A 27392-nucleotide genomic window follows, 5' to 3' on the forward strand; every position below is an offset into this window, starting at 1 on the left:
CATCCTAAATGAGGAGACGGGAGGAAAAAAAGCATCATCTTATGAAGAACTACCTGAGGCTTAACTCCTGAATGGAAAAGCTCTTGAAAACGTGTCAGGCTAACAAGTGGCATGCAAACAAAAAGCTCAGGTAAGACCTACCTAAGGATTTCTCATCTGTGTGTGCTAAGGCCAGACTTTCCAAATATATAACCAATGCTTCGAACACAAACTGTTCTACTAGAGATTCTTCTTCCCTGTAAAATAAAGAGTACTGAACTTCAATATTCTAGGAAAAACAATAAAGCAGAAGTGACAAAGGAAAAAAGTGTTATCAAAAAAATACACAAATTAAATTTGTCTTTAAAAAATGGCTCAAATGTTTTAAAACCTGTGACAACAAATGCTTTTCAAAGAAGAAAACTTCCTCAAGAGCAGATCAAAAACTACATAAACCAAAAGACGCGGTACTGGCTTTTTCTCTGCATACAAGTACCCTTCCATCTGTGGAACTGCTCATAGCACGTAACCTTGGAACCACGTTCTGACCACACTTCCACACACCTCATTAAAATTAATAGAAAAGAAGATCTCATACCATATCCACATTCTTTCAAAAATCAAAGAATTTCAAAAGCTCTCATCCAATCCAAAAGTAAGTTAACATCAACAGTAAACACTAAGCCTTTTAGAACCACGTCAGGCAAATGGAAATAATTAATTCAGTCAACAGTGTCTGTGGACCATCTTCTTATAAAGGGTAAACTCATGGGCGGGTGAAAGGCAGAGGCCAGGTCTCTCCCTGGAAATTTTGTCCCTTAATAACACAGGACAGTAAATGATTCAGTATAAAGTGACAGGGCTAGGCATTAAATCTTAGAGGAGTTCAGAGAAAAGTATGAATTGCAAGTTCTACTTGTGTGATGAAGTGCTGGGTCACAGTACCGCCCACTGGAAAGAAGCGCGTTCCTGGAGCAAACGAACTGGAGCGAGGTGCTGGAAGATGGAACCCTTACAGTAAGAATTACTAACTGGTGTTTGGTTTGGCAGGAGTACTGAACTCGTTTCTTTCTTTCTTTCTTTTTTTTTTTAAGTTTGAATCCTAGGAGGGGCAGGGCCTGTCAGAACTCTACAAGCTCCACATCTCCCAGTGTCGCACACCCAGACCTGACACTGAAAATAAAGGACAGTACCAATAAATGTATGCTATGGGGCAAAGACGTGGAAGCAAGATGGAAAACACAGGAAACAGCAAGCAAATGAGCAGAACTGTAAGTAAAGAGGTTCATTTGGAACAGCAGTTTGGGGATGACACTGAAAAAGTTGGGGAGGTCTTGGAAGGCCGGGCTGAGTTCAATAGCTTTGATCTTAGGTATCAACATGAGGTAAAAGTAGGTAAGTAGAGAAATGGCATGACAAAATGATAACTCAGAACTGTGCTTCCAAAGAAAGGTGTGCAAAACAGTTTACCAGCATGCAGAAAGGAGACAGAACTTGTTTTCATATTACTCAACATGCAAGGTCTCAAAAAATTTGTCTCTCATGTACCTCTCTCAAAAAGCCTCTTGGAATGTGATCCAACAAATGAGAATATCCAAAAAAGAAGACAACAGAGGAAAAGAAAACAAAAGATCAAACACAGGAAAGAAGTAAAGGGGATATTCAAGAGGAGACACAAGTTGATTCAGACATGAGACCCAAGAAAGAGACTGGTTAACGGCCATCTCCACCAAAACACCATTATTCTGGGTTTTTCTTTTTTTTTTTTAATTTTTTTTTTAACGTTTATTTATTATTGAGAGACAGAGAGACACAGAGCATGAGCAGGAAAGGGGCAGAGAGAGGGGGAGACGCAGAATCTGAAGCAGGCTCCAGGCTCTGAGCTGTCAGCACAGAACCCGGTGCGGGGCTCAAACTCACAAACCGCGCGATCACGACCTGAGCTAAAGTCGGACACTTAACTGACTGAGCCACCCAGGTGCCCCTATGGGTTTTCAACCTGGAAGGAATATGGCCCAAATTCCACTCTTAACCTGGCCTGCCATGATCAGGTGAAGTTCTTCTGTCCAATTTCAGCCTGGATCAGCTGACAGTGCTCATTTATCCCACAAGAGAATTTTGCTTTGACATGCTCCTGACATATGGGGGATGGAGCTCCTGACATCTCCTGGGAAGTGAGATGCTGCAATTCAAGGGCAGTCCACACCCTCAGACGATATTTCTCCCTGATGTCAGCTAGCGGTCTACTTCACACCATTCTGGAGAGCTGTGCTTTCTAAAACCGACATGAACCTTGTCACTCTGTTTCCTTGGAATGGGCTCCTGTAATCTCTCATGGAGCTACAGCCAACTAGTCTCCACGGAGCGGATTATCCCAGGATACTTCACCTAACAATGAAAACACTGACCTTCACAGCTTTTCAAAATGCAAGAGTATATCCGTTAGGGCACATACACACAAAATGAAACAAAAAAGAAAGGGGAATAAGTAATATAAAGGAAGAATGATTAGTTCAGTGCAGAGGAGGGTATAAAATTCTGAAAATACTCTATTTCTTAACCTAGGTAGGAGTATACAAGAACTTGCTTTATTATTATTCAACAAACTTTACACAGTTTTTTTAAGTAAGGCATAACTGACATACAACATTATATTACTTCTAGGAGCACAACATAATGACTCCATTTTTGTGTATATTACAATATGATCACCACAGTAAGTCTAGTCAACATCCATAACATACAAAGTCTTTTTCCTTGTGACGTGCACATTTAAAATCTACTCTCCTAGCAACTTTGAAATATGCAATACAGTATTATTAACTATGGTCACCATACTCTACAGTATGGCACCTCACAGGTATTATGAGTTTGATTCCAGGCAACCAAAAGAAAGCAATGATCTCAATAAAGGGAGTAAAGTGAATTTTTTGGTTCACCAGGGCATATGAAGTTATGTTCATACTGTACTATATATTAAGAGCACAATAGTGTTGTGTCTAAAAAATTGTACATAACTTAATTAAAAATACTTTATTGCTAAAAAATGCCAACCATCTTCTGAGTTTTCAGCAAGTCATAATTACTTTGCTGGTAGAGGGTCTTGTCTCAGTGTTGACTGCTACAGTCAGGGTCATGGTCACGGCTGCTCATGGCTGGGTGACTATGACAATTTCTTCACATAAGACAACAATGAAGTTTGCTGCATCGATTAACTCTTCATTTCAGACACAATTTCTCTGTAGCATGTGATGCTGTTTGGTAGCATTTTACCCATAGTTGGACCTCTTTCAAAACTGGAACCAATCCTCTCTAAGCCTGTTATTTTATCAACTAAGTGTATGTAATATTCTAAATCCTTTGTTGTCATTTCAACAATCTTCACAGCATCTTCACCAGGAAGAGACTCCATCTCAAGAAACCACTTTCTGTGCTCATCCCTAAGATGCAACTCCTCATCCATTCAAGTTTGATCATGAGATTGCAACAATTCAGTCACATCTTCTGGCTCCACTTCTAATTCTAGTTCTCTTGCTATTTCTATCACATCCAGTTACTTCTTCCAGTGAAGTCCTGAACCCCTCAAACTCATCCATGAGGGCTGAAACCAGCTTTTTCCAAACTCCTATGAGTGTTGATATTTTCACCTCTTCCCAAGAATTGCGAATGTTCTCAATAAAGAAATGCGAATTCACTAATACAGTGAATTCTTTCCAGGCTTTCAATTTACTTTGCCCAGATTCATCAGACAAATCACTCTCTATGGCATCTATAGCCTTATGAAATATATTTCTTAAATAAAAAGTCAGGACACCTGGCTGGCTCAATGGAGCATGTGACTCTTGATCTCAGGGTTGTGAGTTCAAGCCCCACACTGGGCATAAAGCTTATTAAAAAAAAAAAAAAAAAAAGACTTGAAAGTCAAAATTACTCTTTGATCCACTAACTGCAGAATGGATATTGTGTGGCTGTCATGAAAACATATAATCTCACGGTGCCTCTCCATCAGAGCTCTTGGGTGACCAGGTGCATGGTCACTGAGCAGTAATATTTTGAAAGGAATTTGTTTCTGAGCAGTAGGTCTCAACAGTGGACTTGAAACATTCAGTAGCCAGATTGTGAACAGATGTGTTGGCATCCAGGTTTTGCTGTTCCATTTAGAGAGCACAGGTAAGAGTAGATTTAGCCTAACTCTGCAAGGCCCTATGATTTTTGGAATGGTAAATCAGCACTGGCTCTAACTTAGTCACCAGCTAGGTTAGCCCCTAACAGGAGAGTCAGCCTGTTGTTTGAAGCCAGGCATTGACTCCTCTCTAGCTACAGAAGTCCTAGATGGCACCTTCTTCCAATAGAAGGCTGTTTCATCTTCATTGAAAATCTGTTGTTTAGCATGGGCATCTTCATTATCTTAGCCAGATCTTCTGGATAACTTATCAGCACTTGCTGCTTCATCTGGCACTTTAATGTTATGAAGATGGCTTCTTTCCTTAAACCTCACACACGCTCTGCTAGCTTAGACTTTTCTTCTGTAGCTTCCTTACCTCTCTTAGCCTTCACAGAACTGAAGAGAGTGTGCCTTGCTCTGGATTAGGCTTTGGCTTAAGGGAGTTTTGTGGCTGGTTTGATCTTCTATCCAGACCACTAAACCTTCTCCATATCAGCAATAACCCGGGTTCACTTTCTTATCATCCAAGTGTTCACAGAAGTGGCAGCTTTAATTTCCTTCAAGAACATTTCCTTGGCATTCACTACTTGTCTAACAGGTGTAAGAGGCCTAGCTGCCAGCCTATCTTGACTTTTGATAGGCCTTCCTCACTAGGCTTAATGATTTCTAACTTTTGAGTTAAATCAAGGGACATGCAACTCTTCCTTTCACTTGAACACTTAGAGGCCATTATAGAGTTATTAAGTGGCCTAATTTCAATATTGTTGTGTCACAGGGAAGACAGAGGCCCAAGGAGGGGGAGAGAAATGGGGGAACAGCCAGTCGGTGAAGCTGTCAGAACACAGACAACTTTACCAATTAGGTTGTCTTATATGGCAGTTCTTGCCACCCCAAAACAATTACAATAGTTACATCAAAGATCATCAATCAGAGATCACCATGCCAAATACAGGAAAAATGAAAAAGTTTGAATAACATGAGAATTTCTAAAACATGACTTAGAGACACAAAATAAATAAATGTTGTTGGAAAAATAGAGCCAATAGTTAAACTCAATTTCTAAAAAATGCAGTTATCTGTAAAGAACAATAAAACAAAGCACAATAAAATGAGGTATGCCTCTATAACTGAAGTTTGTACCTTTTGACCTCTATTATCCATTTTGCCTACCCCTCTTCCTGGCCTGTGGCAACCACCAACTGCATGAGCTTGTCCTTTTTTTTTTTTTTTTTTTAAGATTTTACAAATAAGTAAGATCATATGGTATTTGTCTTTCTCTGTCTGACTTATTTCACTTAACATAATGCCCTCAAGGTCCATCCATGTTTTCGCAGATGGCAAGAATTCATTCTTCTTTATGGTTGAATAATACTCCATCATATCCATTTACCACATTTTCTTTATCCATTCATCCATGTTGGTCACTTAGGCTGTTTTCATATCTTGGCTAATTTAAATAATGCTGCAGTAATCATAGGAGTGCATATATCTTTTTGAATTTGTGTTTCATTTCCTTTGGATAAATACCCAAAAGTGGAATTGTTGGATCATATGGTACTTCTATTCTTATTGAGGAACCTCCATACTGTTTTCCATAGTCGTTATGCTAATTTACATTCCTACCAGCAGTGCACAAGAGTTCCCCCTTCTCTACATCCTTCCTAACACTTGTTACTTGTCTTTTTCATAGTAGCCATTTTAACAGGTGTAAAGTGATATCTCATTGTGGTTTTAATTTGCATTCCCTGATGATTAGTGATACGGAGCACATTTTGTTGCCTTTTAATTTTATTGATGGTTTCCTGTCAAGAGCTTACTTGATGTAGTCCCACATGTTTATTTTTGCACTTGTTGCATTTCTTTTGGAGTCAGAGCCAAAACTGGCGTCAAACAGCTTACCCACCTATGTTTTCTTCCAGGAATTTTACGGTTTCAGGTCTTACATTCAAGTCTTTAATCCATTTTGAGTTAATTTTTGTGTATGGTGTAAGATAACAGTCTAGTTTCATTCTTTTGCATGCAGTTGTCCTGTTTCCCAACACCAACATATACTGAAGAGACTCTCCTTTTCCCACTGTTTATTCGTGGCTCCTGTGTCAAAATTAATTGACCATGATTACCTGTGTTTATTTCTAGGCTCTCTATTCTGTTGCATGGATCTTCCTGTTTTATGCCAATACCACACTGCTTTGATTACTACAGCTTTTGTAGTATAGTCTGAAACCAGGCAGCATGACGCCTCCAGCTTTGTTTTTTCTCAAGAGTGCTTTGGCTCCTCAATGTATTTTGTGGTTCCACACAAATTTTAGGATCATTTGTTTGGTTTCTGTGAAAAATGCCATTAGAATTTTGATAGGGATTGCACTAAATATTGATTGCTTTGGGGAGTATGAACATTTTAACAATATAAATCCTTCCAATCCATGAACATGCTGTATCTTTCCATTTATTTGTGTGTTCTTCAGTTGCTGCCACCAACGTCTTACGGTTTTCTGTGGTCTTACATTTCCTTGGTTAAATTTATGCCTAGGTATTTTATTCTTTTTGATGCAATTATAAACGGGATTGTTTTCTTAATTTCACTTCCTGGTAAGTGGTTACTGAAGTATAGAAATGCAACAGATTTTTGTATATCAATATTGTATCCTGCAACTTTACTGAATTCATTTATTAGCTCTAATAGTTTTTTGGTGGTCTTTAGGGTTTTCTATATAGAGTATCATGTCGTCTGAAAATAGTGATAGATTCACACTTATTTTTAAACGCTCTTCTGTACCTATAGACTTCACAGTTTAAAATGATAAAAATAACCTAGTGGCTTCAAATTCTAGTCAATTTTCATATAAGTGTGCATGTGCACATAAACACAAACAGAGATTCCTATTCATCCATCTATATCCATCATGTCTCTACCTCTATCATCTATCTTATTTTTACAATTGCTTCCCTCATATCTTAACTGCCATTTCCTGAGAGAAGCAATCTGGACCAAACAAAGCTAGGTTCTTCATTATAAGATTATGTAGTAATCATCTACCACTACTTAAAAGAACTGACTTCAGCAACAAGTTTATAATTATGTGATTAATTATTATCTACCTCTTTTTTCAAATGCAACCCTCATGAATGGCTATATCTTTATATCACTAGCATAGCATATCACTAGCTATGTCTTTACATCACTAGCATACGATATTCTTAGTAAGTAATAATAGATGAATGAATAAACGCTACTACAACCTTAGGTCAGGGACGAATGATCTTTTTCTTGGACTTCTTGAAACATCCCCTTCTCTGGTGTCCTGGCCCCATTTTATGTCACTTAGATCCACTCTCCATATAGCTATGGGCAGGTGAATTTTAGAAGGAAATTTAACCATGCAGCTCTCTGCTCCAAGGACTTGTTGTCACTAGAAGTGACAACTCTACAAACCAAGGCTCCTGGCCAGTCTCACTATATTCCCTTCCAAACTTCAAACTCCACAGTTGAGAAATATAAAATGTCTTCATCTCCTTATATACCACCCTATTTCTTCTCTCTACCCCATCCCTTTGATATGAAATGCTCTGGCTGATTCCCATTTATCCTTTAAGTTTCATCTAAGTATAAATGCTATAGGAAGACTTCTTTAAGCTACTCAAGTTGGATTAGATACTCCTCTTCTGTGCTCCAAAAGACCCTGGATTGTCTTCTGTTGCATTTACAAGGCTGCTGTTTGCATGTATTTCTGTATGTACGTATTGCTGTATGTATGTATTTGTATGTATTTCTCAGTAGTTTCTGAGCTTCCTGAATGCAAACTGCATTTCAATTCATTTTTTAATCCCCAGAAAACAGCACAGCATCTGACACATAATTAACTAAATGTCTGATATATGAATACATTGATACATAAACACCAGTCACTTTTCAAAATCACTACTAAAAATTTAAAGAACTTTTTTATACTCTTCCCTGTCACATGGCTTACTTACCTGAATTCTCTGTAGATATTATTAAAGGCAAGTGATGCTCCTAGCCTCTTGAAAGCATTGGGGTGAAGTGCAAAGCTGTACAGTCGCTTGAAAAGTGACTTGGTGTTTACTGGACTTTTTTCCTGCTGCTGTGGTGTTGTCTGCTTAATGGACCATTTGAGGAATTCACGAATACACCGGCCACAAAAATCTCTTAAAGTACTGTCAACAGGGTCTACAATTCCATCCTACAACAAAACGTATACAACAACTGAACACCCTGGTCTGCTCTGGGTGAAAATTCATTTAGAGCACTACTCAAGAAAAAGTAAGCACTAGAAAACCAATCTGTCTAGAATCTAGACTCTAATAACAATGTCTTTTGGACGAAATGAAAACACTTTCCTTTAAACAAACTGATAAATCCATGAAAAAAGGAGACAATATTTTAATTATGCAGCAACAAAACAGTCTCTACTTTCCCTGAAGAAACCCAAAGGCTACATCCTAAGAGTTTTTGTTGCTGACTTTGCCTCATAACAGTATCTGAGATGCTTTACAGAGGTTAAAGAAAATAAGATCCCTCTAGGTTTCAAGGGAATTGTAATGCTACATAAAAATCAGATGGAGATGTGGTCTGAAAATATAACTTTCTGTAAAAGCAGTCTCCATAAAAGGCATAGTCTCTAAATACCTGAAAAAAACAGCTAAGGAAATTTGAATATTTTTATTTCCCTCTAGACATAATTCCCTCTTAGGTATGTATAGGAAAGATCTAACTTGAAAAACTACATTGAACACTGAAATAAGGGAGTTCTTCTACCTAACACCCCCAGTTATTTGCTACATGCAAAATCTCTTATTACAGTGCTTATTAGAATTCAAGAAGCAATTAACTGTGGAAATGTGAAGAGGTGATATTTATTGCTTCTCAGAGCAGTGGTGAGTAATGCATGTGCTGATATCAGGGAATTAGCAATTCTTACCGGGAAACCTACAGACATGCTTTCACTCGAGTGTTATACCAACTTCACATTTCCTCCTTTACCTTTCCTTTTCTCACCTATCTTACTTTATATTATCATGACCTTATCTGATTTCTTTCTGAAACCCTTACTTAAGCCCCCTTTGATGATCAAGAGGGGAAGAGAAACAACTAAGAAAGAAACTTCAGAATGGAAACATTAGAATAAATCCATCTGAATTGCAAATAAGCCACAAGTTAAATTTACCTAAACGTATTTATTCTAGGCAGGATTCTCTGGTAGACACTGTAGGGAATTAAACCACAGACATCAGGTCACTATCCTAATTCAAAATGTTCAGTAACTCTGCTACCACAACACAGCATCCACATAGGGTAACTCTAAGAGTGGGAAGAGCCCTATTGTAATTACACACACAACAGGACTGTCATCAGGACGGTACCATCAGGACTGTCCTGGGGGATCTGGAGCATGTGTTCTGCTGCTCTGCGCAGCGTGTCTTCCCAGGCCGCCTCACAATATGCTCCCGTGCAAGGAACACACAACGTCTGTTTGGACAAACTTGCTATGCATTTAACTGGGGTTTCTGATTCCAGAGTCAGTATACAACGAGACCAAATCAGGGATGAAGTAACAGGTAAAAATCAAGTAAAATGACATTTAAAGGAATCAAAGTAAACTTATTTGCAAAAACTCAGAAAACTGTAATAAAATCAGTGTCGAATGACACTAAGGATTTAAGCTGACCTCCCTGCTTCTGTCCTCAGTGAACCAGTGATCAATCCTAATGATTCTACCTCTACAATCTCAGGACAGTTGTTGAAAATGGCCACTGTTTCTAAGGTTCCTCACTTGTTGAATCTGAATGCAGGAGAAAACTGGATAAGCTCAAACAAATTGCTTTTACTCTTAATTACTGTACTATAGATGTTTTTTTAAAAAGAGCGTTCTGCAACTCTAATAAAAGTACAAGCACATTCTTATTCACTCCTATTCTACACACACATACACACACACACACACACACAGCCTTAATCTAGATGAACTTTGTCAATTTATAACTATTCTCCAAAAAAAGAGGACAGAACAAAAAAATGTGCACACTGCTTGCAAATATTTAAAAGTAACACTTCAGTAGGGGCGCCTGGGTGGCTCAGTTGGTTAAGTGTACAACTTTGGCTCGGGTCATGATCTCACGGTCCATGAGTTTGAGCCCCATGTGGGGTTATATGCTGACAGCTCCGAGCCTGGATCCCACTTCGGATTCTGTTTCCCTCTCTCTCTGCCCCTCCTCCTCTACTCACTCTCTCTCAAAAATAAATAAACATTAAAAAAAAAACTTTTAAAATAAATAAATAAATAAAATAAAAGCAACACTTCAGTAAATAATTACAGCATCCTGTCTGTTAAAATGTCATTTCACCTATTCACTAAAACAAAAGAAAAAAGACAATATGACCTAACTATTTGCTACATTTTGATATTTGGACAGGTAACTTTTCTTAAAGTTCTAAATACAGATCAAGTAAGGGTGCCTGGGTAGCTCAGTTGGTTAAGCGCCCAACTTCAGCTCAGGTCATGATCTCAACAGTTCATGAGATCAAGTCCCATGTCAGGCTCCACACTGATAGTGCAGAGCCTGCTTGGGATTCTCTCTCCCCTCCCCCCTACACTCACTCATTCTCTATCTCTCTATCAAAATAAATAAATAAATAAATAAATAAATAAATAAATAAATAAATAAACAAACAAATAAAACTATAAACATAGATCACATATAACTAGACAATGCAAACATCAGGAAAAGAATCAACCATTACTCACCAATATTGTTTCTAATAAGGCGACAGTATCCTGACTTTCAAATTTCTTATTGTTAGTGAACCAGTGAATCAGTTGCATAACTAGTGGCTCATATAGTTGCCTCGTCACCTAAAGAAACAATACCATTAGAGTTTACTTTCTTCATGTTAAAGTAATTTTACATTGGATAGAGTTCTGTTTAAATGACAGGAAAAATTAAGTGATAATACTCCTATGGTTTTTTATTAGTTTTCTTGTTAAAATTCAATGAGGAACATGCTCTTTCTAGCTCCTTTTTCTCTTTTTCCTAGAATCCAGCAGAGAAAAGTATGCATATTAAAACTTACTATTCTTCTAATATGGAGGCAGATATTGTTGTTTTTTTTTTCATATTTATCTTTATTTGATCCTAAACATGCATACAAGGTATTCTGGATCAGAGACATTATCATTATTCAGCTACAAAGCAAATAATGATCATGTTATTCCCTACATCCTGATTCACACCCTTGTGGTGACAAAAGTAAATCAGATCAATGCCCTACACAGACAAACTTCAAAACCTATTTCACAGAAGAGATACGGGAGAAAAAAGCACCTCTCCCATCCTGCCAAAAAAGAAGGAGTAAAATCTTTACTACTTGGAGCTGGGATGGAAAGGATCCTGGGTTCTTACTCCAACGTTCTAGAATATAAACAGAGTTTCTCCAGGGGCAGAGAGCCTTGTGGGTCCCTGGCTTTTACAATCCAAGGAGTCTGACAGGCCTGGACTCCTTCCTTCTGAAGGGAAATAACCAGGGAGACAGTACTTCTCTTCCCTGGAACCTGGGGAACTTAACCCAGTGGCCTCATCTGGTGTGACCATGTGAACATATTGGGGAGATAAAAGAAGTATTCTTATCTTTTTGGAACACAGCAATTACCTAGACAAACGGTTACACATCAGATCCTCATTATACATGAAAAGTAAAAAGTTTATAGCAGAAGTGAAGGCAAACATTCCCTATCTTTATATCCTCAACATTTCTGTGTCTCAAAATACTAAGGCTCCTACAGAATACCAAGAAATCTAGGGGAGTTTTATCTCCCCCACTGACACTGAGCTCAAGAATGAAGCACACTGGTGTGTATACCAGGCCAAAAATCAGGTGAAATGTCTTGGGATTCAGACTAAACACAGAGTCCTCTTGCACTTGGATACTTTTCCCCAAAAGAATAGCTTTCTAACCTTTGAAGCCATTTTAAGGATTAATCAAAGTAAAAGCTCTTACCTTTCTTTCAGTTTGAAAGTTTAACTGGTCTTAAAGCATTATTTTTTTTCCCCAAAAGAATTATACACTCTTATTCATACTACATATGAATTCACACAATTATTCACAAAATCATATATATGTGTCTGTGTGTACATATATATGTGTAGACACATGCATACAACACATATGTACACACACCTTACACAAATTATAGAAAATGTAGAAAACTATCCATCTGCAACCCTATATCCCAAAGGTAACCACTGTGAACATTCAGTATCACTGTTAACTTTCAAAATAATTTTTTAAACACATTTAAATATATGTATATGCACACTTAAAAATAATACACATTTTTATAACCACTTTTCCTCTTAATGTTGAATATTTTTGTATAAATATATAAGCTATAACAGCATTTTTACTAGCTATCTGGTATCTTTTATATAGACATACCATGACCAGTTGCCCAAATCCTATTATTAGAAATGCAGGTATTTTTCTTTTTCTTTTTTTTTTTAACGTTTATTTATTTTGAGAGAAAGTGCGAGCAGGGAAGGGGCAGAAAGAGAGGGAGACACAGAATCCAGAGCAGATTCAGGCTCTGAGCTGTCAGCACAGAGCCCGATACAGGGCTCGAACTCAAACCACAAGACCATGACCTGAGCCAAAGTCGGACACGCAACTGACTGAGCCATCAAGGTGCCCCTAGAGATGCAGGCATTTCTAATTTGTGACTGTTCTAAAGAAATCATGGCAAAGTCCAATATACACTGGTCTGAGCACATCTCTAGTCAGGAAAGTGCTGGACCAGGGCTGCAGGTCACCCAGCGCTTTGTTCTGCTCACAGAGAACCTGTGCCCACCCACATTCTCTCCAGCCACAACTCTCAAGGTCCTTTCCATCATGCTTGGCAACACTTACCATTGTCAATTTTTAAAATATTTTACAACAGCTGAAAATAATAGCATTTTAATTTTAATTTCCTTATTTACTAAAAAGATTGAATATTTTAAAATATATTTCATTGGCCATATGTATCTCTTCATTTATAAGCTGCCTATTTTTGTTCTTTATCTATTTGCTCATTTTTAAATCTTTTGTATCTTCAGTAGAATGTTACAAAAAAATTCCCCACATTATGTATACATTACAATTGTGAGTTTTGTGCCATTCAGTATTTTTAAACATTTATAAAGTCAAAACTATCAAGACATTAACATTTTTTTCTATATAACTGCTTTCTGTATTTTGTCGGAAAATCTCCACTTCTACGCAAAACTTTAGGGAAAGGCATGGAAGGCTGTCTACACTGTAACGATAATAAAATCCATCCGAGTAGCAGAAATCACATCCTGTACATAAAGAGTTTCTGAATGCTATGATCCTTTTTATAAGTAAAGCATATATGCACATTTGTAAAAACGTATTTTCACAAAGATCTGGGCATATATTCATGAAATTTTCAATAGAGGATAAAGTAGATTTTCCAGGGAAATAAGACTGGGAAAGGGGTGATGAGATGGAGGTTCACTTTTAGTTTCATGTGTTTCTATATCAAAAAACATATTTTACCATGAAAAAGACCATTCCAATCCAAAGATACACACGGACAGACAGCATGCTGTAACTAATTACATTTTTCTGTAATATATTCATAGTTTGTTTATCCTTCTCTTAATTTAAATTAATTTTTCAGGTTAGTTGACTGGCCTAAGATTATTTATTAAATGATCCACTTCTAACTTAAAAGCCTCTTCTACCATATATACAATTTTGATGTACACACATGAACCCACTTGGCAGCCACAAGACCCTCCCACTGGTCTATCTCTGCCTAGCTCAACCCTATTATAAATAACATGGCTTTAGCATCTGCTAAAGCAAGACTTCCTTCACTACTCTACCCTTTCAAAATTGTTCTTGGTGAGGCTCAAGCAATTATTCTTTCAGATTACTTTTTAGGTTCAAAATGAAATTAATTATGAGCTTTCTGCTGGAATGGTACCGAACTTACTGATCAGGGAACAGCTGGTGTTTTTTCAATATTGATTCTTCTATCTCAGATACAGAGCATGCTCATTTTGTATTCATAAAACATATATTTACCTGACATATTAGAGTTCATTTATAGACATTTTATATATATTTTTGATGCTGCTATGAGTAAGATACTGTAGACCTATTTTCAAAGTGATCAATCCTAATATTTAAGATAAATGAGAACACTGATATATGAGAATTTTGTTTTGTAATTCGTCAGTTTCTTCCTTTGTTAATTCCTACAGTTTATCGGTTGACACTCTTGGGCTTTCCAGGTTTAAAAAAAATTACATTCAAAATAATAATCTCTTCTTCTTTTCTAATGCCCTTGCCCTCAGGGAACTCATGGCCTGGTGAGAGGCCCAAATACTAACCACTACAAATAACTAACTGAATGCACATGAAGCAATACTGAGCAACCACTCCACACTGCAGGCACTGCCCCTCAACAGGCCAACTCACTTCTCACCTTGGGCTTCTATCCTGGCCCGGGCACAAGGCGGCATTAGTGCTTCATGCCTGGGGATGATTCAACTCTAGAATTCAGGGAGACATTCTTTTCATATTAAAGAGAACACTAAACTACTAATAGTTTCAGCAGGACAAACACCTTTGAGGGTTCTATGGAGGGAATCACTGCTTCTGAAATCCGTTTCTATGGTAAATTTCCAATTTTAACCAAACATCCTATTTAATCACAGCACATTTGAATACATTGCTGGATTGTATTCATTTATATATGTTGAAGAATTTTCCACTATATTTAGAAATGAGTTTTCTTGTTTTTAATAAATGATCTTTCATTTAGCTTCCTCTTTTGTGTGTGCATCCTGGTACCGAAGATATCGTAGCTTCATGAAATGAACTGAGAATTCTACTTTTTCCTGCTTCATGCAGCAATGGAGAATTTGCCACAAAGTCATCAGAAAGAGGCCACTTGTCATTATTTCCACTCTTGTGCATGGTTACTTGTCTCTTCTTCATTCCTAGAGACTGTTAAGTCCCTCCATGAGGGCAGACTGCAAATTCAGCTTTAGATGCCTATACTATCAGCAACTATAAACTAGATCAGTGATTCATTCCCAAACTGTGGCACAGTAAAAATCACCAGGAGAGCTTTTAAAAGTCCTGATCCCCAGGTCATACCCCTGAAGAATTAAATCACAGTTACAAGGGGCAGCGGCCAGGCAGCAGCATTTATGTTAAGATCCCCAGGGTATTCCAGCCCGCAGCAAGCTTTGATGATCACTGAACAAGATCCAACTTTTTTAAGCTTTGCAACTGTGCCAGATTCAATGTCACTCACTTACCTGGTCTACATCACATGCAAGTTGAAGTAGCACAGGGAAAGTTCGCTTGTAGAGCTGGTACATGGGTGGGAAACCCTGACCACTTTCAGGCATCTGAGTGGCTTTTCCCAACATAAACATAACTATGCTGTGTAAAAGTTCACAAGCTGCAACCTAAAACAAGCCAGGAGTTCAACAAGTTTAAGTTTCCAGGTTTACAAGAGAAGAATATTTTGAAATGTTACTCAACTTAGCCCTTTAAAAAGAAAAACTTCTGTAGCAGGTAACTATCATTCCCAAATATAAATTAACTGGAAGCAGCACTTCTTGCATAAAACTAATGCTTCTGTGCACTTTGATCTGCATCCAAGAGGTAAGAATGAAAACTTAAACGATTTAGACAAACTGGGAATGGTACCTTCAAAGAAATATGTTTCATTGCTACCATTATCACAGAACTTTACTTCATTTGTCAGCACATTTTTAACCTTCACTTTTAGTAAATATATTCTTAAAACATTTTTTGGAAATTTACAAATGAATTTCATAAAAACTTGAGATTATCTGTTTCTAACCTCCCACGTTAAGGTGATAATAATGGTGCACAAATTGGAAATAAGTTTTAAGTACCCTTTGTACTGCATTTTCTATTCTGGACAGTTTTTTGGTATATTAGTGTTTTGCCAGGTTATTATCTACTAAGATTTACGTTTACTTTTTATTAGCAACATCTACTTCTGATAATTAAGTCACTAATTGCTGTATTACAGAATATACAGAATTAATAATATTGGAATGTCTGAAATATATTATCTATTTCCAAACAAATACAGGTCTTAAAAAGCATAGATTATAAATAAAATAATAAAAAATGAAAGTACTTTAGTTTGTCTGTCACTAGCTGAAAGAGCTAACTCTGTGACCCGAGGCAAGAACACATCCAGATAAATGACAGGCTTCATTTCTATAAATGGTACTGCAAAACTGAGTCTTTTTTCTCTGTCCCATGCCACATATTTCTTCATCATTTCATCTGAGGATGTGGCTGTTAAAAAAAATCAGGAAGAGCATGTTTTCATTCAAAATCTTTCTAACATCAATTGCTCTACAATTCATTAGTGAAAGTAGAATGCTTTTATACTTTTAACACATCATTCATCTTTCCTTTTTCGTTTTTACTTCAGACATGTACATGCCATTACATTATCACCGACATACTATTTTTAACTTTGATTTAAAGTAAAATTATTTTTAAGCAAGTTTAATAGTCTGGAATGTTTAGTTTCCATTTTCAGTAAGAATTATTTTAGGTGTTATGTGGAAAAATGATAAATGAACAATAAAAATCTCCCCTTTGTAAACATTTATTTTCCAATGTAGGTTCTAACTTCCTAAATAACCAAAAGTCATTAGTATACTTAATATGAAAGATCAAAACTAAAAATACAGATGAATTTTTAGTAATCTAAAATGCTGATTCTGATAGAAAAAAAACACTCTAAATAAATATCCAAATATTAAGAACATCAGAATTTTCAAAGATTAACTTTGAATTCCTGACACAAAGTGTAATATTAAAAGTGTCACATTAGATTCTGTTTCGAAATGGAAAATGTGTTTAACAAACCAGACTAGAACATCTTGTCAACGAGTATTGAGTTATCCAGATTGCATGGGTATTGTCAAAACATTTCATTTGGCAAAATATTATTCTTTGTAATCTCACTTGAAAATATATAAATCACATATAGGAACAAATACTACAATATACCATGATCTGTATATACTCAAAGTACAAATACATTTACAGAGATAAATTTATTTTAAAGGAAAGTTTACCTGTTAGGAGATTTTTGTTTATTTGTCCTCCCAGAAAGCCAAGCATTTGTACTACTCTAATCCTTATTTCTTCTAAGGACAGTACTTCATTCTGCAAATTTGAACAATAATACACATGGGATGATAATGGAATTAAAGATTAAGAGAATTATGAGAAGAAAAAAAATGATTTTATGACCCTCTCTGTTATTAATTTCTTTCAATGGTTCATTATATTCTATACAGTACTGCTGTAAATATTACTGCAAATTCATGGAAAGAAGTCACATCTTTTCCAGTTTTGCAGTCAGATGTCCATTTCCAAGGCCAGTGGTCACAAAGTTTTGGCAGGATCCTTTACACCCTTAAAAAATACTGAGGATCCCCAAAGAACTTTTGTTTAAGTGGGTCACGTTTATTGATTAATTTCTCCTACTAGAAGTTAAAACCTTGAAATTATTTATTGTTTTATTTAAAAATACGAAACCCAGGGGTGCCTGGGTGGCTCAGCTGGTTGAAAGTCTGACTCCTGATTTCGGCTCAGGTCATGATCTCAGTTCGTGAGATCCAGCCCCACGTTGGGCTCTGTGCTGACAGCGTGAAGCCTGCTGGTGATGCTCTCTCTCCCTCTCTGTGCCCCTCCCCTGCTCGCATCCTCTCTCTCTGTCTCAAAGTAAATAAACAAAACAAACAAACAAAAAAAACCCCACTGAAACCCATTACATGTTAACAAATGACATATTTTTAGGAAAAGTAATTACATTTTCCAAATAAAACAAAAAACCTCAGGAAGGTGACACTGTTTCACACTTGTGCAAATCTCTTTACTGTGTGTCTCACTAGGAAACAACTATAGTGATATGTTGTTAGGCCACACTTGTAAGATGGAGGAGTGTTTTCATAGTCTTTTTAGATAACAGCTTGATACAAATTGAACAAGTCAAAATTTCTCCTTTTTTTAAAATTCTTTTAAGCTTATTTACTTTGAAAGAGGGAGAGAATGAGCAGAGGAGGGGCAGAGAGAGAGGGAAAGAGAGAGAGAGAATCCCAAACAGTCTCTGCATGGTCAGCACAGAGCCTGATGCGGGGCTGGAAGTCATGAACCGTGAGATCATGACCTAGGCTGAAACCAAGAATCAGACGCTCAATTGTCTGAGCCACCCAGACGCCCCCCCCCCACCCAGTTATTTCTTAGTTACAATGTGGAATCTGAAACCTTACCAATGAATTTGATGTAGTCTGTTATATTAAAATCCACTGGTCTATCCTGCACTTCAAGTGGATTTTTTTACCTATGCATGACTTGGTAACATAATGTACTGGGTGATGTGAAAATACTGGTTTACTGGGTTATGCAGATCTTACAAATGTTGACACATTTCATTATATATGCAAAAAAATCACATTGGTTAATATCAACAATATTATCAGAAAACTCTGTAAGTATTAAAAAGCTGTCAAGGGGCGCCTGGGTGGCGCAGTCGGTTAAGCGTCCGACTTCAGCCAGGTCACGATCTCGCGGTCCGTGAGTTCGAGCCCCGCGTCAGGCTCTGGGCTGATGGCTCAGAGCCTGGAGCCTGTTTCCGATTCTGTGTCTCCCTCTCTCTCTGCCCCTCCCCCGTTCATGCTCTGTCTCTCTCTGTCCCAAAAATAAATAAACGTTGAAAAAAAAAAAATTTAAAAAAAAAAGCTGTCAAGTTCACGGTGACGGTTGCAAGTTTTCCAAAATTTAATTTTTGTTTAAAACCTTACAATTTTATCATTGGCAACAAATACTCTCAGATGTTTTCTTTGAAGTGACAGTCTCACTCTATTTTAGATAAAATCTCTCCCAAATACCGAACAGCCACAGTTTGTCAGTTGTTCTTTCAAGTAAAAATGGTGTTCCTGAAAAAGTGCCTACTTTAGCTCACAGCTCAAAACATCACAAAGTGCTTTTCCTAAAGACAACTGCCACACTGCACTATGCAACAGACTGCTTTATGCACACTTCCTGTTTCATCACACAGAACATTAAGAAGACATGTGTTCAAGGGTCAAGATTTAATAAAGTGCTTAGGAATGAACAGTGTTACCCGTCATTACACCATAGTGCAAATGTCAATGAGTAAAAATAGCTTTGGCCTTGCACCCTGGAACCCACAGAGTCCTCACATCAAGAACCACTCTCCTAATGAGAAATTGTATATCTGTAAAGAAGTTTTATTTGTAAAACCAGAAATATGCTCAAGTAATTTTATTTTGTTTTATTTATATGTGATAAAAGAATTTAAATATTTTAGACAGCCATCTCCAGTTCTACGCAGTGTCTCAATCAAAAGCTGTCAAAAATAACGAGGTGGAGGAATTTACCCTAGAGCTTACATTATCAGTTCTAGACATTAAAAGTTTTTCAAATTTTAATTTTCACTCCATACCTAAAATAGGTATTTTCTCTATAGTCCCTTTTCTCTCTTTATTCTTTGTTTCCTATTACATCATAAGCCACATCTCAAAAACCTAATCTCAAGAAATCATCACCAAAAAAACATAAACCCTGGCATCAATTAAACTTGACAAAATATTTAAGGCCTAAATGAATCAATCTTACATATCCATAATATCAATATTATGATTGCTTACTGAAGATGATCCATATTACTTTCTTTCAGCCACTAAATATATTTGAAGGTAAAGAAAACAAGAAAACACGATCAAGACAATAAACCAGATAGTTAATATTTCTTACATTTTTATGGCTAAAAATACACTGAAACTATTTCTATACTGTTCTCTACTTTATAGATAAGAATAACTAACATTTTAAACAAAGATTTTTACTCTTCATAAGTTTAGAATCTGATCTCTCCATTGTTTAAGGTAAAGAATATACAAAGGATTTCTTACCAATGAAATGGTCTTTGTCTTTTTCAGATGCTTTAACACAACTTTATTAAATCCTTTCTGGGCAGCCCGAGAAAGTGCTGACACTTCCCAGTTCTTGGTCTCATCTATCAACAGTAAACAAAAATAAATTTCAAATAGCATCCACTCATTTATTTGATGCACACTAGGGAGTACACAGAATACTGCCAAATTTAAATTAAAATTAAAATCCTAATTTTAATTATGATTAAAATATTAAGTTTCTACAACAAAAATAATTAATAATGGTTGTCCTGGTTTTAAATATCATTGTCTACTAAAAGAAACATGGTTCCTTGAAGAAGTGGCTAACTCCAGACATTGGGTAGACCTATATTTATAAGAGAAGCCTGAATCACCTTTTTGGTTCTAGGAAGGAGCTGCTTGAAGCAGCCAATTCCCACTCCTTATATGGAAGCCAAATCTGGAACAATCTGAGCATAAAAATGAAAAACAAAGATAAAAGACTAGAGCCACTGGAAAAATAAGAATCCACAAGTTCCTACTAATATAAAGGAGAAAATGAAGTAACTTCTTACAATAGAATGCCAACTAGTATGATGGAATGATGGAGTCAGAAAATCACTATTTTACAACCATCACAGTAGTAAGAGATTCAGGAAAAATAATCAAGGGGTACTCGTGAGGAGGAGAATATTTACAGTTGTGAAGTATCTCTCCATAAATTTTTTTTAAAATGATTACAAACTTAGAGAAAATTTTGAAGTATGGAAAAAACATACTTTTCTTTCCTGAACCATTTAAGAGTAAGTTACCAGCCTGATGCCCCACCACTCCTCAATACTTTAGCTATGTTTGCTACAAGGACATTCTCCTACATGACAGTCATTGCAACTATCCAAATTAGGACATTCATCTTGAGACATGACCCACAATTAACCTTCAGCCCCACTCAGGTTCCAGCATTGAGCTTAATAATGTCTTTATTCAAAACCACGTCATATTTAGCTGTCCTGTCTTTTTAGTAACCTTTAAACTGAAACAATTTAGTCTTCCTTTGAATTTAATGAACACTCAAAAAATTATATGCCAGGAATTTTGTATACTGTTCCTTTATTTGGATTTGTCTAATGTTTTCTCGTGATTCGATTCAGGGTATAGAAGGCAGTTATAACATTTTACCAATGCCTTTATTAACTACTGAGTTAAATAAATTCTTTGACACATGTACACTTTATTACCAGTGTAGAGCCCTAATTGTAAAGCTATAAAGTTATTTTTCATGAGTTCTGCAGATGCCCAGAAGATTGGCTGAAAGAGCCAAGTAAGCTATCTTCGTTGGAAGACACCTCACAGGTGATTTAATCCCAGCACGTCTTTTCTTGGCTCCAGAAATGAAACCTAAACGACAACAGAACCTTACCTCTGCTTTGTCTAGTTTCCCTCTCTATAATTTTGTGCTTTTGGTTTGCTTATGCCCAAGAAGCAAGTCTCCATGGGTGGGAGCAATAACTAAGAATTTGTTTGCTGACCATTTGGTGACCTTTTGTGTACAGATGTTAGAGATCTACTCTCTGATGGGCCAGAGATGAAAAGAGGATTTGTTTGTTTTTTGAGCTCAGACTAATTCAGAATTTTGTACAATGGGAACAAGAGCTCTTTGATATCTGAATTGGTCAATGTTTTACCTTACTATTGTGTCTCCGGAGCTAGGACTCAAATTGCAGATCTAAAGCACTATGCTCTCCATCTGTTGTTGTAGGGATGTGCCTGAACTGACAAAGGCCTTTACTTCTCCTAAAGTGCATAATATTCTCCTGTATCTGAAAGGTATTAATAGATTAGATTATAAATTATCTTCAAGGAGCTCTGTTGGGCCTCGTACATATAAAATATAAAATGAATGTTCCTATAATTCTCTGAAAATGCTTTCAACGTTTACTATAATGCTTTAGATGCACCATACTAAAAAAAAAAAATCTTAGAGAAACTAACGCAGAAACATTTCAGGAATCCATATTACATAACTAAGGCATATCTTTGTTAAATGAGACAAGTTTAATAATTTTAAGTTTAATTTTATTTTTAACTTTTTTTTTTTTATTTGAGAGAGAGAGCGCATGCGAGAGTGGGGAAGGGGCAGAGGGAGAATCTCAAGCAGGATCCATGCGGGGCTCAATCCCACAATCCTAGGGTTATGGCATGAGCCAAAATCAAGACTTGGATGCTTGGTTTAAATTTTAAACATGTCTTTTTATCTATTAGTGTTAATTACAATACAAGTGTACATTACTGTACTTGGGCTTGTTATTCCCTATACTTATTCAGGCTTACTAAGCCAATGTGCTAACATACTTCTCATAACATTTTTTATTGCCATATAAGACACATAACATAAAATGTATTCTTTCAACCATTTTTATGTGTACATTTAAGTGGCACTAACTACATTTACAATGTTGCCTAATCATCACCCATCTACCTCGAGAACTTTCTCATTATCGCAAACAGTCCTATGTAAATTTTAAGTTATGAAAAACATTATAAATTTATGTACAACTAAACCTGAACCATGATTTGGACAAACTTTTTATTTCCCCAATACTTATGTTTTGTAGCATGACAGCAGCTGGAAGATAACTTCTAAGCTCTTTAGGCAACTTGAAACCTTGGACTGAGTGAATTAATAGAAAATCACTACACATGCAGATAATTACTCAGTAAAATAAAATCTGAAACGATGATCAGTCAGCATCACTTTTAAGTTTGTGTGCTTTTGTTTGTTTTTATAGGATATAACAAGAAAGGACCTTGGGGTCATGTTAATGAATGTGTATATGCTGCCAATTGGAGTTGTATAGGGATGGAATGGCTGAAGACAATGGTGTCATGTGTGCTCACAAACTGAGTTTGAGAAGTCCGTGGGTATGGAAGACAATTCTCAATTATCCACTCTGAGTTTTCTTGGTAAAAAAGAAATGTGTTTGGTAGTAAGTTATATTCGATAAGCTGTTGAAGCTACTGTAGAAGCAATACTGCAGAAATACAATTTGCGGTATGCTTCTCTCTTAAGGAGTTTTCTCATAAAGCACAGTCTTGGGCTTTTTGGTGTCTAGAACACTTTTCACAACTGGGTCTTAGTAAGACCCCACATATCTTTGCTTATGTGGGTTTGAACTAGTAATAGTTACCATAGTAAAAGCAAATACTATTTTTTTTAAGACTTACTGAATTGAAGATCATGTTAACATGCATACCACCTAAGATGTTAGTGTTACTTTGAAAAGTGATTTTATGAACTCCCTGAGACAGAACTGCTTCTTTAAGGCTGTGCTTATTTTTTTGTTGTCCTTGCCTGAGGGCACAGAAAAAAAGTGTTTAATGTCCAAGAATTTACTACATATGTTTACTTCTTAGGCATTTTATGAATTCAGGTCTACATTCAGGTCTTTAATCGATTTTATTTTTGTGCATGGTGTAAGAAAATGATCCAGTTTCATTCTTTTACATGCAGTTCTCCAATTTTCCCAATAACATTTATCAAACAGACTGTCCTTTCCCCATTATATATTCTACCTCGAGCTTTGTCCTTCTTTCTCAAGATGGCTTTGGTCTTTTGTGGTTCATACAAATTTTAGGATTATTTGTTCTAGCTCTGTGAAAGTGCCATTGGTATTTTGATAGGGATTGCACTGAATCTATAGATTGCTTTTAATAGTATGGACATTTTAACAATACTAATTTTTCCAAACCATAAGCAGGGTACATCTTTCCATTTGCTTGTGTCATCTTTAATTTCTTTCATCAACGTCATATAGTTTTCAGAGTACAGGTCTTTCACCTCTGTGGTTAAGTTTACTCCAAAATATTTTACTCTTTTTGATTCAATTGTAAATGGAATTTTCTTAATTCCTCTGACAGTTCATTATGAGTATACAGAAATGCAACAGATTTCCATATATTAGTTTTAATCCTGCAACTTTAATGAATTTATTGATTTAAAAAAAATTTTTTTAATGTTTATTTATTTTTGAGAGAGACAGAGACAGAATGTGAATGGGTTAGGGGCAGAGAGAGAGGGAGACACAGAATCCGAAGCAGGCTTCAGGCTCTGAGCTGTCAGCACAGAGCCCGACGTGGTGCTTGAACTCACAAACTGTGACATCGTGACCTGAGCCAAAGTCGGATGCCCAACTGACTGAGCCACCAGGGGCCCCAGAATTTATTTTTGTTTCTAGTGGCATCTTTAGGATTTCCTATCACATCATCTACAAATAGTGACAGTTTTGTTTTACTTCTTACCAATTTGGATGCCTTTTATTTTTAGATCTAATTGTTCTGGCTAGGACTTCAGTACTATGTTGAATAAAAGTGGTAAGAGTTGACATCCTCCTTGTCTTGTTGCTGATCTTAGAGGAAGAGCTTTCAGCTTTTCACCATTGAGTAGATTAGCTGTGACTGTCATACACAGACTTTATTATGTTGATAGGTCTCTATACCCACTTTCTTGAGATTTTTTATCAAAAACAGATGAATTGTGTCCAATGTTTTTTCTATTATCTATTAAGATGATCTTATGATTTTTATCCTTCGTTTGGTTAATGGAGTGTATCACATTGATTGATCTGTGGATGGTGAACCATCCTTGCATCCCTGGAATAAATCCCATTTGATCCCTGTGTATGATCTTTTTAATGTATTTTGAATTCAGTTTGTTAATATTTTGATGAGGGTTTTGGTGTCTATGTTCATCACAGACACTGACCTGTGATTTCCTTCTTTTGTAGTGTCTTTGGTTGTGGTATCAGAGCAATGCTGGCCTTACAGAATTAATCTCAAAGCATTCCTTCTTCTTCAATTTTTGAAACAGTCTGAGGATAGGTATTAACTTTTCTTTAAAAGTGAGGTAGAATTCACCTGTGAAGCCATCTGGTCCCAGGCATTTGTTTGTGAGGGGGGTTTTTGATTACCGATTCAATTTCATTACTAGTAATAGGTCTGTTCAGGTTTTCTAGTTTTCCCTAATTCAGTCTTGGATGATTGCAGGTTTCTAGAATTTAAAAAAAAATTTTTTTTAATGTTTATTTATTTTTGAGAGAGAGAGAGACAGAGAGAGACAGAATGCAAGCAGGGGAGGGGCAGAGAGAGGACACGCAGAATCTGAAGCAGGCTCCAGGCTCCGAGCTTTGAGCACAGAGCCCAATGCAGGGCTCAAACCCACAGACCGTGACATCATGGCCTGAGCTGAAGTCGGACACTCAACCGACTGAGCCACCCAGGCACCTCAACATGTTTCTAGAATTTATCTATTTCTACTAGGTTGTCCAGTTATTGGCATAGAATTATTTGTAGTAGTCTCTCATAATCCCTTGTAAAATTTTTGTGGTATTAGTTATAGCTTCTCTTTTATTATGGATTTGATTTGGGTTCTTAATGAGTCTAGCTAAAGATTTATCTTTTTTCTTTTTTTTTTAAAGTGTCCAAAGAACCAGCTGTTTCACTGATTTTTTTTTTTTTTTTTTTTTTTTTTTTTTGGTCTGTTTCAATTATTTCTGGTCTGATCCTTATCCCTTTCACTAACTTTGTGCTTTGCTTTTCTCTTTCTAGTTCCTTTAGGTGTAGGTTAGATTGTTTGAGATTATCCTTGTATTCTGAGGCTGGCCTATGTTGCTATAAATTTCCCTCTTAGAACTGTTTTTATTGTGTCCCATAGACTTTGGAATGTTGTATTTCCATTTTCATTTGTCTCAAAGTATATTTTTTAATTTTCTCTTTGCTTTCTTTATGGACTCATTAGTTGTTTAGGAGCATGTTGTTTAGCCTCCACGTGTTTGTCTATTCCAATTCTTTTTCCTTGTAATTGAGTTCTAGTTTTGTACTATTGTGGTAAGAAAAGATGCTTGATACAACTTCAGTCTTCTTACCTTTACTGAGATTTGTTTTGTGGCCTAACACATGATCTGTCCTAAAGAATGTCTTAGAGAATACTCCACATGCACTTGAAAAGAACACATATTCTGCTGGTTTTGGATGGAATGTTCTGTACATATCTGTTAAGTCCATCTGGCCCAATGTGTCACTGAAGGCCACTGTTTCCTTTCTGATTTTCTATCTAAACGATTTATCCATTGATGTAAGTAGGGTGTTAAAGTAAATCCCCTAGTATGATTATTTCTCCTTTTGTCTGTAAATATTTGCTTTACATATTTAGGTGCTCATATACTGAGTGCACAGATACTTTCAACTATTATGTGCCCTTATTGAATTGATCCCTTTATCATTATCCAGTTAGCCTGTCTCTTGTTATAGTCTTTATTTTTAAGACTATTGTGCCTCACACAAAAGAGACAAAAAGTAAAAAATTTTAAAAATATAATTAAAACAAAGTTTATTTTGTCTGAAATAAGTACTGCTACCCTGGCTTTTTTTCTTCTTCATTTCCATTTGCATAGAATATCTTCCATTCCTTCACTTTCAGTCTGTATGTGTCTTTTTGTCTTCTGGTCTGACATGAGTCATTACCGGCAGCATATTAATGGGTCTTAATTTAGTTTTTTAATCCATTCACCCTTTGTCTTTTGATTGGAGCATTTAGTCCATTTACATTTAATTATTGATAGGTATGCACTTATTGCCATTTTGTTCATTGTTTTCTAGTTGTGTTTTAGTTCTTCTTGTTCCATTCCTCTTCTCTTGTTCTCCTCCCTTGTGATTTGATGACTTTCTTTAGTGTTATATTTGGATTCTTTTCTCTTTATTTTTTACATATCTATTACAGGGTTTTGAATTCTGGTTACCATGAGTTTCACATATAATACCCTACATATACAGCATTCTATTTTAAGTTAATCATTACTGAAATCTGAACATATTCTAAAAGTGCCATATTTTTACTCCCCCGACATGTTTTATCTATGTTTTATCTTTCTTTTGCGTACCCCTTAACTAATTATTGTAGATATCACTGATTTTACTTTTGTTTTTTAACCTACATATAAACTTTAAAAGCAATTAATCCACTATCTTCACTATGTATTTACCTTGATCAGGAAGATTTATACTTTTTATATTTTTTTGCTACTAATTAATACCCTTTCTTTCCAGCTTAAAGAAGTCTCTTTTATAAGGCCTGTTTAATGGTGATGAACTCCTTTAGTTTGGGGCACTCTCTCTCCTTTAATTCTGAATGATAACTTTGCTGGGAAGAGTGTTCTTGATTTTAGGTTTTTTTCCCCCT

General features: G+C 36.2%; 1 protein-coding gene across 3 annotated transcripts in view; it reads right to left on the reverse strand.

Annotated features, from left to right (window-relative positions):
• The window catches only part of PRKDC (protein kinase, DNA-activated, catalytic subunit), a 203295-nt gene that overhangs the window by 143788 nt on the left and 32115 nt on the right, over positions 1-27392 (reverse strand). For all 3 annotated transcript variants that reach the window (XM_047842188.1, XM_047842190.1, XM_047842189.1), the window contains 7 exons: positions 20177-20280; positions 17312-17402; positions 16354-16517; positions 15494-15646; positions 10909-11016; positions 8120-8346; positions 142-236 (listed from right to left, as the gene is read on the reverse strand). In XM_047842188.1, the coding sequence (XP_047698144.1) occupies positions 142-236; positions 8120-8346; positions 10909-11016; positions 15494-15646; positions 16354-16517; positions 17312-17402; positions 20177-20280 (942 nt within the window). The remainder of the gene's footprint in view (positions 1-141; positions 237-8119; positions 8347-10908; positions 11017-15493; positions 15647-16353; positions 16518-17311; positions 17403-20176; positions 20281-27392) is intronic.

Source organism: Prionailurus viverrinus, chromosome F2 (genome assembly GCF_022837055.1).
Source record: "Prionailurus viverrinus isolate Anna chromosome F2, UM_Priviv_1.0, whole genome shotgun sequence".
NCBI classification, from domain to species: Eukaryota; Metazoa; Chordata; class Mammalia; order Carnivora; family Felidae; genus Prionailurus; species Prionailurus viverrinus.